General features: G+C 42.8%; 2 protein-coding genes across 3 annotated transcripts in view; both read left to right on the forward strand.

The window, feature by feature from the left end:
- The window catches only part of LOC139533596 (tetraspanin-8-like), a 37,963-nt gene extending 18,282 nt beyond the window's left edge, over window positions 1-19,681 (forward strand). Inside the window, exons 2-8 of the mRNA XM_071331746.1 lie at window positions 3,340-3,402; window positions 3,575-3,694; window positions 6,188-6,262; window positions 13,226-13,315; window positions 13,882-14,004; window positions 18,249-18,314; window positions 18,709-19,681. Of these exons, the coding sequence (XP_071187847.1) occupies window positions 3,340-3,402; window positions 3,575-3,694; window positions 6,188-6,262; window positions 13,226-13,315; window positions 13,882-14,004; window positions 18,249-18,314; window positions 18,709-18,777 (606 nt within the window). The 3' untranslated portion in view covers window positions 18,778-19,681. The remainder of the gene's footprint in view (window positions 1-3,339; window positions 3,403-3,574; window positions 3,695-6,187; window positions 6,263-13,225; window positions 13,316-13,881; window positions 14,005-18,248; window positions 18,315-18,708) is intronic.
- Window positions 1-19,744, forward strand: part of LOC139533597 (tetraspanin-8-like) — a 196,818-nt gene that overhangs the window by 152,443 nt on the left and 24,631 nt on the right. The gene's annotated exons all lie outside the window — the stretch shown is intronic.

Consider the following 19,744-nt stretch of genomic DNA (forward strand, 5'->3'; position numbering starts at 1 on the left):
TCCATGAGGGTGGTATGAGGGCCCGACGTCCACAGGTGGGGGTTGTGCTTACAGCCCAACACCGTGCAGGACGTTTGGCATTTGCCAGAGAACACCAATATTGGCAAATTCGCCTTTGGCGCCCTGTGCTCTTCACAGATGAGAGCAGGTTCACACTGAGCACATGAGCACATGTGACAGACGTGACAGAGTCTGGAGACGCCGTGGAGAACGTTCTGCTGCCTGCACCATCCTCCAGCATGACCGGTTTGGCGGTGGGTGAGTCATGGTGTGGGGTGGCATTTCTTTGTGGGGCCGCACAGCCCTCCATGTGCTCGCCAGAGGTAGCCTGACTGCCATTAGGTACCGAGATGAGATCCTCAGAGCCCTTGTGAGACCATATGCTGACACATGCACATTTGTGGCCTGCTGGAGGTCATTTTGCAGGGCTCTGGTAGTGCTCCTCCTTGCACAAAGGCGGAGGTAGCGGTCCTGCTGCTGGGTTGTTGCCCTCCTACGGCCTCCTCCACGTCTCCTGATGTACCGGCCTGTCTCCTGGTAGCGCCTCCATGCTCTGGACACTACGCTGACAGACACAGCAAACCTTCTTGCCACAGTTCGCATTGATGTGCCATCCTGGATGAGCTGCACTACCTGAGCCACTTGTGTGGGTTGTAGACTCCGTCTCATGCTACCACTAGAGTGAGAGCACCGCCAGCATTCAAAAGTGACCAAAACATCAGCCAGGAAGCATAGGAACTGAGAAGTGGTCTGTGGTCACCACCTGCAGAATCACTCCTTTTTTGGGGGTGTCTTGCTAATTGCCTATAATTTCCACCTTTTGTCTATTCCATTTGCACAACAGCATGTGACATTTATTGTCAATCAGTGTTGCTTCCTAAGTGGACAGTTTGATTTCACAGAAGTGTGATTGACTTGGAGTTACATTGTGTTGTTTAAGTGTTCCCTTTATTTTTTTGAGCAGTGTATATTTAAGACAATGGTAGAAGATAGTGTAGTTCTGTTCTGTTCAGTTTGGACTTCAGTTTATCGCTAACCTTATCACAGGGACGTCGAAGCACTACAGCTGCATGCTGATCTTGGAATAAACTGACGATAGCAAAGATTCCATCTTTGACGACGCCACATAAATGGAATAGGTACTAGCTAGCTTGATAGTTAATGTTTGCTTTAGTTTGCGCGCTAGCTCTGCAAATTCAGCTAGTGTGTGAACCCTGCCAACATAAAAATAAATAAATAACATTGCTATGGACCTGCTATGGATTGACTGGATTAACCTTACGTCAGTTACGTACATGTCCCTTTCGGACAGTAGATACGAACCCTCTATTACCTTGCCAGCTAAAGAACTGGCAGTGGATCAAACCATTGTGAGGCAAAGGGCGGGGGGGGGTCGCAATCTTTTGAAACTTAAACGCGCTATTAAGTGTCTATAATCAGCACAAGTGCTTTCATTGCGTATTATTAATATTATTGAAATTACATAGTTATGTTTACAGTGATATATTGGGGGGGACAAATCATATTTTTCCCAAGATGGGGGGGTCGTGTCCCCCCCGTCCCCCCTGGGATTTCCGCCTATGGTGAGGAGGCAGAGTCATTAGATCATTTATTTTGGTATTGTCCATATGTAGCTCGTTTTTGGTCACAGGTCCAGGAATGGCTGAAGAATTGCAACATTTGCCCAGAACTAACGCTGCAGATAGCAATACTGGGGGATTTGAAAAGCCATAGTCAATCAATCAATAATATAATAATTATTTTAGCAAAAAAATTTTTTTTACATTTACAATCTGTAGAAGCTATGAGAATAGGAAGGTTCAAATCTTTTGGGAAGCATCACAGCACAGTTGAAAAATATATGGCAAATAGAAATCCGAAATGGATGATGTTGGAAGATAGATGGGAAGGGTTGAGTGGAACTGAAGGGTGGGACTAATAACAAGATAAACAATGTAGGGCATACGGGATCTGTGAAATGTGTATAGGTGCGGAGCTTTTGTGAAATAGCACAGTTACAAGTGGAAATCAAACTGGATGGACAACAGAAATAGAGGAAGGACTAAGAACAAACAAGAGAGAACTATTGTAAAGTGGACTGTGTCTGTAAAATGTGTATAAGATGTATAAATTGAAGATAAAAGCAGAAGTGTTTATCAGTTTACTCCAAATGGGGGATCGGTGGTAGGGTTTGCGGGGAATAATAATAAAGGTATATTCTTTAAAAAAGTATGTATGTCTATATAGGTATGTATGTATATATGTGTATATATGTATGTCTATATAGGTATGTGTATGTATATATATGTATGCATGGCTGTATGGATATATATATTTACCCCAAAAATATATGGGGGATTGGAAATGATGCAGACAATTACATTGGAAGCAACATTCTTTCCGCAATATTAAGCTGATCCACCCCTAAAAATATATATTTTTTAAAACAGCCCTCATTGCATATAGCTTAAATGCTGTGAGGCTTTCTGGTTCCTGTGATTTTGAGTCACTGGACGCACGGTTGTAGCATGACGAGATGCAAGTCAGGATGTCACAACCTTTACTGCATGGGCATGCCACTCCAGGCCACAAGGGGGGGCTGTGTGGAAATGGGGACTCATATTTGGAGTTAATCTCAATCAGAATCTTTTTAAAAAATCATCTTGAACGGAATCTTTTAATTTTTTGAAAGCCAAAATAATCATCAAATTCATAATCCAGTCATCGCAGAACGTCTTCAACATAAAAATGTGGGTATACGTTGTAATCTCTCTAAATAATGAGCGATCATTCATATAGCCTTGACATGTAACCTGATGTCTACATGTCCACAGGCCCATACTGTGTGAGTATGGAATGCTTTCAAACAATTCATCGATGGATTCAAGTTACTGGCGTCGTTGGGTTGACCGGCTAATTTTTTTCAATCAAATATTCAATATATGTAACCTGTCACTATCAGTTCTGAAACCACGGGAGAACCTCTATTTTCCTGGATTCCTTGCATCCTCTCCCCTCTGGATTTAAGAGGAGAGGATCTGAGGAATCAAGTTCATGCAATTGAGATTCTCCCCTGTGGTCTAGAGTCCACAAAGATTTCCTCATGTGGGGGCTGGATGATGCTGTATCTCCTCCATTGTGGTGGTGGTTCAACTGTAGTTCCTCAGAGTTGCCACCAGATGTAGGTAGTGCGTTGTGATTCTTTTTAAATTAATCCACATTCATGTTGAGTTGATATGCAACAAGACCTGGTCATTGAATCCCAGTGACATTGAAACGCACAACTTTCTAAAGGTGATTCTAAATAAAACGCTAATTTCATCTCATTTTGTTTTCCAGATCAGTGGCTGCGTCATTCTTGGTTTCTCCATCAACCTCAAAGTGAGCAAGAATGGAAACGTGGTAAGGAAATGTCCAGTGTGACACTAAATTAATGCCAACACCATCAAAAGCCGTCTTTACACAGTAAAAATAGCAAATGTATACCCATCACCTTGAAACAAATGCATCCAGTCATATCAACCTATTTAGCAGATATCTACATGCAAAATGACTGTCTGTCCTCCTCCCTCAGATAATGGATGAGGCCGTGCCGTTTGTAGACCTGCTGATAGCTGTTGGAGTCATCATCATGGTACTGGGTTTCCTGGGCTGCTGTGGAGCCATTAAGGAAAACCGCTGCATGCTCATTCTGGTGAGGGGAAACACACTCCCTTACAATGGCCAACCGTCACACTTACATTTTAATGCTACATTATTGTACACTGCATAGGATAATGCTGTCCCAATAGCCAGCCGCTGAAGCGGTTCTAGGTTCTAACCAAACCAGTCTCTTCATATGCAGTGCATTCGGAAAGTATTCAGACCTCTTGACTTTTTCCACATTTCATGTTACAGCCTTATTCAAAAAAGATTAACTGTTTTTTTCCCCCTCATCAATCCACACACAGTACCCCATAATGACATCACAATACCCCCTAATGACATCACAATACCCCATATTGACAAAGCAAAAGCAGGTTAGACATTTTTGCAATTGTAAAAAAAAAAAAAAAAAAAAGAATCAGTTACATAAGTCTTCAGACCCTTTACGCAGTACCTTGTTGCAGCACCTTTGTCAGCGATTACAACCTTGAGTCTTCTTGGGTATGATGCAAAAAGCTTGGCATACCTGTATTTGTGGAGTTTATCCCATTCTTCTCTGCAGATCCCCGCAAGATCTGTTAGGTTGGATGGGGAGTGTCACTGCACAGCTATTTTAGGTCTCTCCAGAGATCTTTGATCGGGTTCAAGTCCGGGCTCTGGCTGGGCCACTCAAGGACATTCAGAAACTTGTCCGGAAGCCACTCCTACGTTTTCTTGGCTGTGTACTTAGGGTTGTTGTCCTGTTGGAAGGTGAACCTTCGCCCCAGTCTGAGGTCCGGAGCGCTCTGGAGCAGGTTTTCATCAAGGATCTCTCTGTACTTTGCGCCGTTCATCTTTCCCTCAATCCTGACTAGTCTCCAAGTCCCTACCGCTGAAAAACATCCCCAAAGCATGATGCTGCCACCACCATGCTTCACCGTAGGGATGGTGCCAGATTTCCTCAAGACGTGACTCTTGGCATTCAGGCCAAAGTGGTCAAACTTGGTTTCATCAGACAATAATTTTTCTCATGGTCAGAGTTCTTTAGGTGCCTTTTAGCAAACTCCAAGCAGGCTGTCATGTGCCTTTTACTGAGGGGTGGCTTCCGTCTGGACACTCTACCATAAAGGCCTGGTTGGTGGAATGCTGCAAAGATTGCTGTCATGGGGCGACAGGGTAGCCTAGTGGTTAGAGCGTTAGACTAGTAACCGAAAGGTTGCAAGTTCAAATCCCCAAGCTGACAAGGTACAAATCTGTCGTTCTACCCCTGAACAGGCAGTTAACCCGCTGTCATTGAAAATAAGAATCTGTTCTTAACTGACTTGCCTAGTTAAATAAAGGTAAAAAAAAAAAAAAATAATCTGGAAGGTCCTTAAACCTCATGGCTTGGTTTTTGCTCTGACATGCACTGTCAACCGTGGGACCTTATATAGACAGGTGTGTTCCTTTCCAAATCATGTCCAATCAATTTTGTTTACCACAGGTGGACTCCAATCAAGTCATAGAAACATCTCAAGGATGATCAATGGAACAGGATGCACCTGAGCTCAATTTCGAGTCTCATAGCGAAGGGTCTGAATACTTATGTAAATAAGATGAGATTTTTTTTTTTATAAATGAGCAAAAAATTCTAAACCTGGTTTCTTTTTGCCATAATGGGGTGTTGTATGTAGATGTAACCATGTGGAAAAAGTAAAGGCACTGTACCTACAGACAATAATTTATTTAACTTTTTTATACATGTCAGAGATGGTATGTCTTTTGCAAGAGTGACAGTTACAAGTATAAGATGGTAAGGCTTTTGGTGAGTATAATGGTTTCCCAGGTCACCTATGGGAATAGACTTCTATGGCGTTTTTCACCATTTTAAAACTTGATCAGAATAATCCAGAATCTGTAATCGTCTTTTCTGCTATCCAGGATACAGATCCATCTGGCTGTTTTTCAGCCATTTTTTCCCTCCAGAAAATAATTGGATAGGATCGTTCTGATCCAGATGCCAAAATATCAAGATCACAGAATCCAGATGTTCAGTGCTTTGAACTGGCCCACACCTCGCCATCTAGTGGACAGCTTGGGGTACTATTTCACTATTACAGGGATACAGAGATGAGTAAACTACATTCATGAAAATAAGTCAAATTTAAAATGGAGCCTGCAAATCCCTTATTGTGCCTTCAAAAAGTATTCAAGGGTGGATACTTTTTCAAATGTGATTTCTGTATTTCATTTTCAATAAATGTGCAAATGTTTTAACATTTTTTACTTTGCCATTATGCCGTATTGTGCATAAATGGGTCTGGATCTATTTAATAAATGTTGAATTCAGGCTGTAACACAAAATGTGTAAATATTATTTCGGTATCAAAAATAGCCTCATCACTACATTTGAATCAAAAATCCTTATATGAAGGATCAGACTATAATTTCAGTTTTGAAAAATTAAATTCTAACAATTTAATCTGATATGTTAAATCCAGGTAACTGTTCCCTGGCCTCAATGGGACTAACTGGACAAATAACATGTGGTGGGCATATCATGTGAGCGTTTGTTTTGTTTCAGTTCTTCATCGGGCTGCTCCACATCTTCATCCTCCTGTTGATTTCCGGAATCCTGGGAGTTGTCGTAGAGAAAAAGGTAAGGAGGAAATCCTGGGAGTTGTCGTAGAGAAAGAGGTAAGGAGGAAATCCTGGGAGTTGTCGTAGAGAAAGAGGTAAGGAGGAAATCCTGGGAGTTGTCGGAGAGAAGAAGGTGAGGAGGAAATCCTGGGAGTTGTCGTAGAGAAAGAGGTAAGGAGGAAACCCTGGGAGCTGTCGGAGAGAAGAAGGTGAGGAGGAAACCCTGGGAGCTGTCGGAGAGAAGGTGAGGAGGAAACCCTGGGAGCTGTCAGAGAGAAGAAGGTGAGGAGGAAACCCTGGGAGCTGTCAGAGAGAAGAAGGTGAGGAGGAAACCCTGGGAGCTGTCGGAGAGAAGGTGAGGAGGAAACCCTGGGAGTTGTCGGAGAGAAGAAGGTAAGGAGGAAACCCTGGGAGCTGTCGGAGAGAAGAAGGTGAGGAGGAAACCCTGGGAGTTGTCGGAGAGAAGAAGGTGAGGAGGAAACCCTGGGAGTTGTCGGAGAGAAGAAGGTGAGGAGGAAACCCTGGGAGTTGTCGGAGAGAAGAAGGTAAGGAGGAAACCCTGGGAGTTGTAGGAGAGAAGAAGGTGAGGAGGAAACCCTGGGAGCTGTCGGAGAGAAGGTGAGGAGGAAACCCTGGGAGCTGTCAGAGAGAAGAAGGTGAGGAGGAAACCCTGGGAGCTGTAGGAGAGAAGGTGAGGAGGAAACCCTGGGAGCTGTCAGAGAGAAGAAGGTGAGGAGGAAACCCTGGGAGCTGTCAGAGAGAAGAAGATGAGGAGGAAACCCTGGGAGCTGTCGGAGAGAAGGTGAGGAGGAAACCCTGGGAGCTGTCAGAGAGAAGAAGGTGAGGAGGAAACCCTGGGAGCTGTCAGAGAGAAGAAGATGAGGAGGAAACCCTGGGAGCTGTCGGAGAGAAGAAGGTGAGGAGGAAACCCTGGGAGCTGTAGGAGAGAAGGTGAGGAGGAAACCCTGGGAGCTGTAGGAGAGAAGAAGGTGAGGAGGAAACCCTGGGAGCTGTAAGAGAGAAGAAGGTGAGGAGGAAACCCTGGGAGCTGTAGGAGAGAAGGTGAGGAGGAAACCCTGGGAGCTGTAGGAGAGAAGAAGGTGAGGAGGAAACCCTGGGAGTTGTCGGAGAGAAGAAGGTGAGGAGGAAACCCTGGGAGCTGTCGGAGAGAAGAAGGTGAGGAGGAAACCCTGGGAGCTGTCGGAGAGAAGAAGGTGAGTAGGAAACCCTGGGAGCTGTAGGAGAGAAGAAGGTGAGGAGGAAACCCTGGGAGCTGTCGGAGAGAAGAAGGTGAGGAGGAAACCCTGGGAGTTGTCGGAGAGAAGAAGGTAAGGAGGAAACCCTGGGAGCTGTAGGAGAGAAGAAGGTGAGGAGGAAACCCTGGGAGTTGTCAGAGAGAAGAAGGTGAGGAGGAAACCCTGGTAGCTGTCAGAGAGAAGAAGGTGAGGAGGAAACCCTGACTAGTTGAATCAGCGATGTTTCCACATGTTAATGAAAAGACGTTGAACCAACGTGGAAAAGACGTTGAACCAACTTCTTTAGTGAGAGGTCTTTAATATTTAATCATTTCTGCCTTCCAAATTCATATTAAAAATAGGCCCTTTTAATTTTGTCTGGCTGCCATTCCAAATAAAATGGAATATTTTTTGTTCATATAATTTAAAAAGCAGGTCACTAGGTGTAGGCAAAACCATAAGCAAATAGGTAAACTGTGATATGACAGTTAATCAGGGTTATTTTTCCGCAAATAGAGAGGTATTTTCCTTTCCATGGTAGCAAGATCTTATCTATTTTTCGAACTTTCTATAAAAATGTATACCGAGTATGTCCACATCTCCGTCAGTGTCACGTCCTGACCATAGTTCTTATGTGTTTTGCTTGTTTTAGTGTTGGTCAGGACGTGAGCTGGGTGGGCATTCTATGTTGTGTGTCTAGTTTGTCTGTTTCTGTGTTCGGCCAAATATGGTTCTCAATCAGAGGCAGCTGTCAATCGTTGTCCCTGATTGAGAATCATATATAGGTGGCTTGTTTTGTGTTGGGGATTTGTGGGTGGTTGTTTCCTGTCTCAGTGTTTGTGCCACACGGGACTGTGACAGTTAGTTTGTTTGTTATTTTGTATAGTGTCTTGTTTTCCTGTATATTAAATCATGGAAACTTACCACGCTGCACATTGGTCCTCCGATCCTTCTCGCCTCTCCTCGTCGGAGGAGGAAGAGCTAGACTGCCATTTAATTGGTAATTGTATCTAGATCTTCTATGAGGCCGGGGAGAGATTCTAATTGTGGTTTTAAAAGAAAACATGAATCATCAGGGTACAATGACACCTTTGTTTTTAAGCCACGGATTTCTAATCCCGTAATATTATTGTTTGATCTAATTTTAACAGCTAACATTTGATAGCAATAATAAATAGATATGCCAATAGTGGACAACCTTGTTTTACTCCTCTAGATAGTTTAAAACTTTCTGAGATGTAGCCATTATTTACTATTTTACACCTAAGGTTACTATACATAACTTTAACCCTGTCACGACCGTTGTTCAAGGAAGACCAAGGTGCAGCGTGGTGAGCGGACATACTTTTATTATAATGGTGTCGCCAACAAAACAATAAACACAGAAACGGCCGTGAAGCTTAAAACCTCTGACGAGTCACAAACCCGGATCCGGGATCCCCCCCATCAAAAAAGCTGACTAGCATAGCCTAGCCTAAAGCTACAGGGATATCATATAATAAAATGTTCATGAAATCACAAGTCCAAGACACCAAATGAAAGATACAGATCTTGTGAATCCAGCCATCATTTCTGATTTTTAAAATGTTTTACAGGGAAGACACAATATGTATTTCTATTAGCTAACCACCATAGCAAAAGACACAACTTTTTTTCCCCACCATTTTTTCCCTGCATAGGTAGCTATCACTATTTCGACCAAATAAAGATATAAATAGTCACTAACCATGAAACAACTTCATCAGATTACAGTCTGATAACATATTTATTGTATAGCATATGTTTTGTTAGAATAATTTGCATATTTCAGGTATAAATCACAGTTCTACATTGCAGCTGCAATCTGAAATAGCGCCGAAGCAGCCAGAATAATTATAGAGATCAACGTCAAATACCTAAATACTCATCATAAAACATTTCTGAAAAATACACAGCGTACAGCAAACGAAAGACCAACATCTTGTGAATCCAGCCAATATTTCAGATTTTTTAAGTGTTTACAGCGAAAACACAATATAGCATTATATTAGCTTACCACAATAGCCAGAAACACACGCCATTTACCAGCAGCAAAGGTTAGCGATCGTAACAAACCAGCAAAAGATATATAATTTTTGACTAACCTTCATATACTTCATCAGATGACAGTCCTGTAACATCATATTACACAATGCATATAGGGTATGTTCGAAAATTTGCATATGTAGCGGCACAAATCGTGGTTATACAATGTGATTAGTAGCCAAACTTCAAGCATCTGTCCAGCGCCATCTTGGAGAGGCACCTAATCTAGTCAATAGCTATTCGTAAACTTGACTAAAAAATACAGGTTGGACAGCAAATGAGAGATACATTAGTTCTTAATGCAACCGCTGTGTTATATTTTTTAAATTAACGTTACTACGACATACAGCGTGCGTTACAGCGAGACCGCACCGAAATTAATGGCGGACTAATAATTTTACATTTTTCCACAGAAATACAAATTAACATCATAAATAGCTCTTACTTTTTGATGAGCTTCCATCAGAATCTTGGGCAAGTTGTCCTTTGTCCATAATAATCGTTGCTCGGCTGTAGAATGTCCTCTTCAACTTTGGAACTAGCAGCAAACATTAGCTATGTGGCCCAGACATGCCCAACTTTTCAAACCGCAAGACAAAAGAAATTCCGAAAATCGCAATATACTCATATAAACTGATATAACTCGGTTTAAAATAACTACGTTATGATGTTTCTAACACCTACAGTGGGGAGAACAAGTATTTGATACACTGCCGATTTTGCAGGTTTTCCTACTTACAAAGCATGTAGAGGTCTGTAATTTTTATCATAGGTACACTTCAACTGTGAGAGACAGAATCTAAAACAAATATCCAGAAAATCACATTGTATGATTTTTAAGTAATTAATTTGCATTTTATTGCATGAAATAAGTATTTGATACATCAGAAAAGCAGAACTTAATATTTGGTACAGAAACCTTTGTTTGCAATTACAGAGATCATACATTTCCTGTAGTTCTTGACCAGGTTTGCACACACTGCAGCAGGGATTTTGGCCCACTCCTCCATACAGACCTTCTCCAGATCCTTCAGGTTTGGGGGCTGTCGCTGGGCAATACGGACTTTCAGCTCCCTCCAAAGATTTTATATTGGGTTCAGGTCTGGAGACTGGCTAGGCCACTCCAGGACCTTGAGATGCTTCTTACGGAGCCACTCCTTAGTTGCCCTGGCTGTGTGTTTCGGGTCGTTGTCATGCTGGAAGACCCAGGCACGACCCATCTTCAATGCTCTTACTGAGGGAAGGAGGTTGTTGGCCAAGATCTCGCGATAAATGGCCCCATCCATCCTCCCCTCAATACGGTGCAGTCGCCCTGTCCCCTTTGCAGAAAAGCATCCCCAAAGAATGATGTTTCCACCTCCATGCTTCACGGTTGAGATGGTGTTCTTGGGGTTGTACTCATCCTTCTTCTTCCTCCAAACACGGCGAGTGGAGTTTAGACCAAAAAGCTATATTTTTGTCTCATCAGACCACATGACCTTCTCCCATTCCTCCTCTGGATCATCCAGATGGTCATTGGCAAACCTCAGAAGGACCTGGACATGCGCTGGCTTGAGCAGGGGGACCTTGCGTGCGCTGCAGGATTTTAATCCATGACGGCGTAGTGTGTTACTAATGGTTTTCTTTGAGACTGTGGTCCCAGCTCTCTTCAGGTCATTGACCAGGTCCTGCCGTGTAGTTCTGGGCTGATCCCTCACCTTCCTCATGATCATTGATGCCCCACGAGGTGAGATCTTGCATGGAGCCCCAGACCAAGGGTGATTGACCGTCATCTTGAACTTCTTCCATTTTCTAATAATTGCGCCAACAGTTGTTGCCTTCTCACCAAGCTGCTTGCCTATTGTCCTGTAGTCCATCCTAGCCTTGTGCAGGTCTACAATTTTATCCCTGATGTCCTTACACAGCTCTCTGGTCTTGGCCATTGTGGAGAGGTTGGAGTCTGTTTGATTGAGTGTGTGGACAGGTGTCTTTTATATAGGTATCGAGTTCAAACAGGTGCAGTTAATACAGGTAATGAGTGGAGAACAGGAGGGCGTCTTAAAGAAAAACTAACAGGTCTGTGAGAGCCGGAAATCTTACTGGTTGGTAGGTGATCAAATACTTATGTCATGCAATAAAATGCAAATTAATTACTTAAAAATCATACAATGTGATTTTCTGGATTTTTGTTTTAGATTCCGTCTCTCACAGTTGAAGTGTACCTGTGATAAAAATTACAGACCTCTACATGCTTTGTAAGTAGGAAAACCTGCAAAATCGGCAGTGTATCAAATACTTGTTCTCCCCACTGTATATCGAATAAAATCAGAGCAGGATATATCTAACGGCGATAACGTGAGCTTTTCAAAATGCCATCTTGAGGTCTGTCTTGCGTCATGGCGAACAATGAAAAGGTTGCACCCCTCGTGCCAAGCCCATTTATATGGCCTCAGATCTGCCTAGAAACTCCATTCCAATTATGATTGGTTACTGACATCCAGGGGAAGGCGTATGCAGTTCATGTCGACCCATAGGATACATACAGAGTATTAAACTGATCCTAGAACAGAGTCTCCGTTTTCAGATTTTGCAGTTCCTGTCAGGAATTTCGCTGCCAAATGAGTTCTGTTTCACTCAGAGAAATAATTCAAACGGTTTTAAAAACTAGAGAGTGTTTTCTATCCAATAGTAATAATAATATGCATATTGTACGAGCAAGAATTGAGTACGAGGCAGTTTAATTTGGGAACGATATTTTACAAAGTTGAAACAGCACCCCCTATATTGACAAGAAGTTAACTTGGGCTATAATGCCACTAACAAAGTCAACTTCCCACAATGACAAAAGAGGAAAAGGCTGCCTAAGTATGATTCCCAATCAGAGACAACGAATGACAGCTGTCCCTGATTGAGAACCATACCCGGCCAACACATAGAAATACAAAAACATAGAAATCAGAACATAGAATGCCCACCCCAAATCACACCCTGACCAAACCAAATAGAGACATAAAAAGGCTCTCTAAGGTCAGGGCGTGACAAACCCATTTTATAAGAGATTCCCCAAAATGGAAATATTCTAGGCATTTATATATAAACTCCAGTTGTACTTTATCAAATGCCTTTTCAAAATCAGCTATCAAAACCAGGCCTGGTGTCCCCGATATTTCATAGTATTCTATTGTTTCCAGTACTTGTCTTATATTATCTCCAATGTATCGTCCATGTAAAAAAACCTGTCTGATTATGATGAGTATCTGACAATTACTTTTCTAATTCTACGTGCCAAGCATTTTGCTAGGATTTTTGCATCACAACACTGAAGTGTAAGAGGTCTCCAATATTTTAAATGGATTGAATCTTTATCTATACCACTTGGGTCATGTTTCAGTAATAATTATATCAGACCTTGTTGTGTGTCTGATAATCTACCATTTATATAGGAGTGGTTAAAACATGCTAATAACGATCCTCTGAGTATATCAAAAAAAGTTGTGTATACTTCCACTGGTATGCCATCCAGCCCTGGAGCTTTCCCAGCCTTAAAGGCTTAAATTGCATCAAGAAGTTCCTCCTCTGTAATTTGGCCTTCACATGAGTCTTTCTGTACAGATGTTAATTTTACATTATTATTAGGGAAGAAATCAATACAATTTCAATACAATTAGTTTCAGTAAATTGTAAATTGCCTCTTTCTGTCTCAGGTGGGGGTGGACAAGACACTGAGGAAGCTGCTACCACTGAGGGACCAGAATCTTGAAGTTCAGACGTACCTGAAGAAACTGCAAGTGGAGGTACCATAGAGAATGATTGATCTTCTTTATAGAAGTCAAATTATGGTGTCTGAACACACAGGCAACGCCGTTGAGGTACTCTCTGTTTTGAAGTAGTACACTTTCTTCCTCACAAGTAAAATGAATTGGCTGATGACCTGTTTGGACATGACTCCAACAGGGCCATCAGAGGGATCAGCCAATGAAGTTGAAAGTCCCCGTCCCCCCCAATTCTAAATGGAGTACTCAATTGCGCTACCCATGCTTTAGGTCACTAGAGTCTTCTATCCATCTCTATGGGAGGTCCCGAGATGAATCACCTGGACATAGGATGCGCTACAAACGGCACCAATTCCGTATAGTGACCTACTTTTGAGCAGGATCCATAGGGCTTTGGTCCAAAGTAGTGCACTACAAAGGGAATAGGGTGCAATTTGGGACGCAGTATTGATGGTCCTGTCTTGAATTTGTGAATAATTATTGGTTTGTTTAGTTGGGTCCAGATTAATTGTTCTAATTCAATCGGCTACGAATGTTATTGGATCATTTTGTGGACAGATGGAAAGGCTAACTCCTTTGTTTTTCAGGCAAAGTGCTGTGGACTGATCAACGGACCCTCTGACTGGGGCTCCACTGTCCCCTGCTCTTGTGACTGCATTGACTCCACTCAGGTGTGCCAAAGTGCAGACGGACGCAAAGTGTACTCAACGGTAAGCAGAGAATCACTTATTATTAATTAAATACTATTTAGAAAATGGTTTTCAAGGAAGATGGCTTTACATGGTATAAAGGAAACAAATCAATGAACGTACACTACACTGCCACTACCGCTACACTGCATTATCGCTATATTACCACTGATTTACATTACCACTACACTGCATTATCTCTATATTACCACTACTTTACATTACCACTACCGCTACACTGCATTATCTCTATATTACCACTACTTTACATTACCACTACCGCTACACTGCATTATCGCTATATTACCACTACTTTACATTACCACTACCGCTACACTGCATTATCGCTATATTACCACTACTTTACGTTACCACTACCGCTACACTACATTATCGCTATATTACCATTACTTTACATTACCACTACCAACTACATTTTATTTACATTTTTTAAATTTCACCTGTATTAAACCAGGTAGGCAAGTTGAGAACCAGTTCTCATTTACAATTGCGACCTGGCCAAATAAAGCAAAGCAGTTCGACACATACAACAACACAGAGTTACACATTGAATAAACAAACATACAGTCAATAATACAGTAGAAAAATAAGTCTATATACAATGTGAGCAAATGAGGTGAGATAAGGGAGGTAAAGGCAAAAGAAAGGCCATGGTGGCGAAGTATATACAATATAGCAAGTAAAACACTGGAATGGTAGATTTGCAGTGGATGAATGTGCAAAATAGAGATAGAAATAATGGGGTGCAAAGGAGCTAAATAAATAAATAAATACAGTAGGGGAAGAGGTAGTTGTTTGGGCTAAATTATAGATGGGCTATGTACAGGTGCAGTAATCTGTGAGCTGCTCTGACAGCTGGTGCTTAAAGCTAGTGAGGGAGATAAGTGTTTCCAGTTTCAGAAATTTTGGTAGTTCGTTCCAGTCATTGGCAGCAGAGAACTGAAAGGAGAGGCGGCCAAAGGAAGAATTTGTTTTGGGGGTGACCAGAGATATACCTGCTGGAGCGCGTGCTACAGGTGGGTGCTGCTATGGTGACCAGCGAGCTGAGATAAGGGGGGACTTTACCTAGCAGGGTCTTGTAGATGACCTGGAGCCAGTGGGTTTGGCGACGAGTATGAAGCGAGGGCCAGCCAATGAGAGCGTACAGGTCGCAGTGGTGGGTAGTATATGGGGCTTTGGTGACAAAACGGATGGCACTGTGATAGACTGCATCCAATTTATTGAGTAGGGAGCGAGGGCCAGCCAATGAGAGTATGAAGCGAGTATGATGAGAGTACTCCAATGAGAGTATGAAGCGAGGGCCAGCCAAGGCTATTTTGTAAATGATATTGCCAAAGTCGAGGATCGGTAGGATGGTCAGTTTTACGAGGGTATGTTTGGCAGCATGAGTGAAGGATGCTTTGTTGCGACATAGGAAGCCAATTCTAGATTTAACTTTGGATTGGAGATGTTTGATGTGAGTCTGCAAGGAGAGTTTACAGTCTAACTAGACACCTAGGTATTTGTAGTTGTCCACATATTCTAAGTCAGAACCGTCCAGAGTAGTGATGTTGGACGGGCGGGCAGGTGCAGGCAGCGATCGGTTGAAGAGCATGCATTTAGTTTTACTAGCGTTTAAGAGCAATTGGAGGCCACGGAAGGAGAGTTGTATGGCATTGAAGCTCGTCTGGAGGTTAGTTTAACACAGTGTCCAAAGAAGGGACAGAAGTATACAGAATGGTGTCGTCTGCGTAGAGGTGGATCAGAGACTCACCAGCAGCAAGAGCGACATCATTGATGTATACACAGAAGAGAGTCGGTCCAAGAATGGAACCCTTTGGCACCCTCATAGAGACTGCCAGAGGCCCGGACAACAGGCCCTCCGATTTGACACACTGAACTCTATCAGAGTAGTTGGTGAATCAGGCGAGGCAGTCATTTGAGAAACCAAGGCTATCGAGTCTGCAGATGAGGAGGTGGTGCTTGACAGAGTCGAAAGCCTTGGCCAGGTCAATGAATACGGCTGCACAGTATTGTTTCTTATCGATGGCGGTTAGGATATCGTTTAGGACCTTGAGCGTGGCTGAGGTGCACCCATTACCAGCTCTGAAACCAGATTGCACAGCGGAGAAGGTGCGGTGGGATTCGAAATGGCCGGTAATCTGTTTGTTGACTTGGCTTTCGAAGACCTTAGAAAGGCAGGGTAGGAAAGATATAGGTCTGTAGCAGTTTGGGTCAAGAGTGTCCCCCCCCTTTGAAGAGGGGGATGACCGCAGCTGCTTTCCAATCTTTGGGAATCTCAGACGACATGAGAGGTTGAACAGGCTAGTAATAGGGGTTGCAACAATTTCGGCAGATCATTTTAGAAAGAAAGGGTCCAGATTGTCTAGCCCGGCTGATTTGTAGGGGTCCAGATTTTGCAGCTCTTTCAGAACATCAGCTGACTGGATTTGGGAGAAGGAGAAATGGGGAAGGCTTGGGCGAGTTGCTGTGGGGGGTGCAGTGCTGTTGACCGGGGTAGGGGTAGCCAGGTGGAAAGCATGGCCAGCTGTAGAAAAATGCTTATTGAAATTCTCAATTATAGTGGATTTATCGGTGGTGACAGTGTTTCCTGTCCTCAGTACAGTGGGCAGCTGGGAGGAGGTGTTCTTATTCTCCATGGACTTTACAGTGTCCCATAACTTTTTTGAGTTTGTGTTGCATGAAGCAAATTTCTGCTTGAAAAATCTAGCCTTGGCTTTTCTAACTGCCTGTGTATATTGGTTTCTAGCTTCCCTGAAAAGTTGCATATCATGGGGACTGTTCGATGCTAATGCAGAATGCCATAGGATGATTTTGTGTTGGTTTAGGGCAGTCAGGTCTGGAGAGAACCTAGGGCTATATCTGTTCCTGGTTCTAAATTTCTTGAATGGGGCATGCTTATTTAAGATGATGAGGAAGGTATTCTTAAAAAAATAACCAGGCATCCTCTACTGACGGGATGAGAGCAATATCCTTCCAGGATACTCCGGCCAGGTTGATTAGAAAAGCCTGCTCGCTGAAGTGTTTCAGGGAGCGTTTGACAGTGATGAGTGGAGGTTGTTTGACCGCTGACCCATTACGGATGCAGGCAATGAGGCAGTGATCCCTGAGATCTTGGTTGAAAACAGCAGAGGTGTATTTAGAGGGGAAGTTGGTTAGGAGGATATCTATGAGGGTGCCCGTGTTTACGGCTTTGGGGTGGTACCTGGTAGGTTAATTGATAATTTGTGTGAGATTGAGGGCATCAAGCTTAGATTGTAGGATGGCCAGGGTGTTAAGCATGTTCCAGTTTAGGTCGCCTAGCAGCACGAGCTCTGAAGACAGATGGGGGGCAATCAGTTCACATATGGTGTCCAGAGCACAGCTGGGGGCAGAGGGTGGTCTATAGCAGGAGGTAACGGTGAGAGACTTGTTTTTAGAGAGGTGGATTTTTAAAAGTAGAAGTTCAAATTGCTTGGGTACAGACCTGGATAGTAGGACAGAACTCTGCAGGCTATCTTTGCAGTAGATTGCAACACCGCCCCCTTTGGCCGTTCTATCTTGTCTGAAAATGTTGTAGTTAGGAATCGAGATTTCAGAATATTTGGTGGTCTTCCTAAGCCAGGATTCAGACACGGCTAGAACATCCGGGTTGGCAGAGTGTGCTAAAGCAGTGAATAAAACAAACTTAGGGAGGAGGCTTCTAATGTTAACATGCATGAAACCAAGGCTATTACGGTTACAGAAGTCATCAAAAGAGAGCGCCTGGGGATTAGGAGTGGAGCTAGGTACTGCAGGGCCTGGATTCACCTCTACATCACCAGAGGAACAGAGGAGGAGTAGGATAAGGGTACGGCTAAAAGCTATGAGAATTGGTCGTCTAGAACGTCCGGAACAGAGAGTGAAAGGAGGTTTCTGGGGGCGATAAAATAGCTTCAAGGTATAATGTACAGACAAAGGTATGGTAGGATGTGAATACAGTGGAGGTAAACCTAGGTATTGAGTGATGATGAGAGAGATATTGTCTCTTACATTACAGTACCAGTACACTACCACTACATTACAGTACCACTACCATCACACTACATTCCACTACTCTACATCAATGTCCTATAAACAGAACCTGTACAGGGAACTGATCTACAGCCACATGAAACAATAGAGGGTTCCAGGATGATGCAACCGTGAACCGCAAAGTAGCGTCTTTGTACAATTACCTTGACCTGGTGTTCACTAGTGTTGACTGTTTGCTTTGTCCTCTGCAGCCTTGTGGAAAGTTTATGACTTCCTTCATGGAGAAGCACGCTGCTTTTAGTACCGCAGTCTTGGTGGTAAGAAAGTCCAATCTCTATAACAAAGCCTCTATTAATACATTATGTTATGCACTGTACTGGTCATAGAAATGGAATACATTTGTATTGTTCTAGTCAGTGTTCAGTACTGGTCTGTTTCATCTTCACTAACTCTTTATGGCTGTTGTCATTGGCATTAAGAAGGATATGTGCAATTCACTCTGTCACTGTTCAATACTTAATGTATCCTGGTCCCAGATCTGTTGGCACCTTCTTGGCAACGCCGATGGCTGTTTGTCATTGCCAATTAACAACCTGCTGGCAAGACTGTACAAATGGATCTGGAACCAGGCTAGACACCACAAACTGAAGTGGGAACCGGGCTATAGCCTGGTAGTTAATGGGTTGTGACGTACCTTTTTTTGTGTTTCAGATCTTTGGAATGGCCTTCACCATGACGCTGTACTGCCAGATTAGGAAGAGGGACGCCAACACTACCTAATACAGCAACACGTGATACACTTGATCTAGGGTTGTGGTCAAGTTGAATTGGAAGTCATCAATTCAGGAAGTCAACTGAAATTCCAATACAATAATTTTATTTTTTAAAATCTATTTTCAAGGATTTCTCAAACTGAAAAGTAGAAGTTATTTATTCCAAGTTTTTACATTAGAATTTGAAATGCAATTCTCTTCCTCAATTCACTGACTTCAATTCACATTGACCCCGATCCTGTCTTGATCAACAGCTGGCTTTGACATATCCCATACAGCATGCTACATGTATTTGTTACTGAACGTTGGGGTTCAAATCCAGTCAATTCAGGAAGTACACTGAAATTCCAGTTCTCTTCAATGAGGAACATTTGGAATGGAATTAGGTTTTGCTTTGTGAATTGACTGGACTGGAAATGGAATGGACCCCCAACCTGCTGAACATCACTATGGACCACAATGCATCATGTGTTTGTCGATCTTATACCTGCACCAAATGATGCTCTGATTTAGATCTCAGCTCTTTGTTAAATTATGGCAGTTTCTTCACTTGTGAAGTTGATTGATCCGTTCCTCATTGAACATGAATTTGTGTTTTTTTTTTAGAGCTCTATTTTCATTATCTACTGCTCTGTTTCTCTCACTGAAGTAGGGGGCTTCGCTGTCCATACACTGAACTTTGTATTCTTCATGCTAAAATGTTTAAAATAAATTCCCATTTTATTGCTATCATCTCGTAGATATTAAAGTCTGACGGTAATTTTGATCACGCTGTGTATATACATTTACCTGTTATATATTTGAGTTGTATAATGATTGCAGTACATGTCAGAATGTCTTCTGTTCAAGGCCTGTGACCAATGGCTGTTCCCCTTTTTGAGGCACATCAGAAATAAAGAAGTAGTAATTCACTTGGTTGCCTCATTTGCTTCCCCGCCTCCAGCCCGCCTCTTCACAGAACAACTTTGACTCAT

This window comes from Salvelinus alpinus, chromosome 11 (genome assembly GCF_045679555.1).
Source record: "Salvelinus alpinus chromosome 11, SLU_Salpinus.1, whole genome shotgun sequence".
Lineage (NCBI taxonomy): Eukaryota > Metazoa > Chordata > Actinopteri > Salmoniformes > Salmonidae > Salvelinus > Salvelinus alpinus.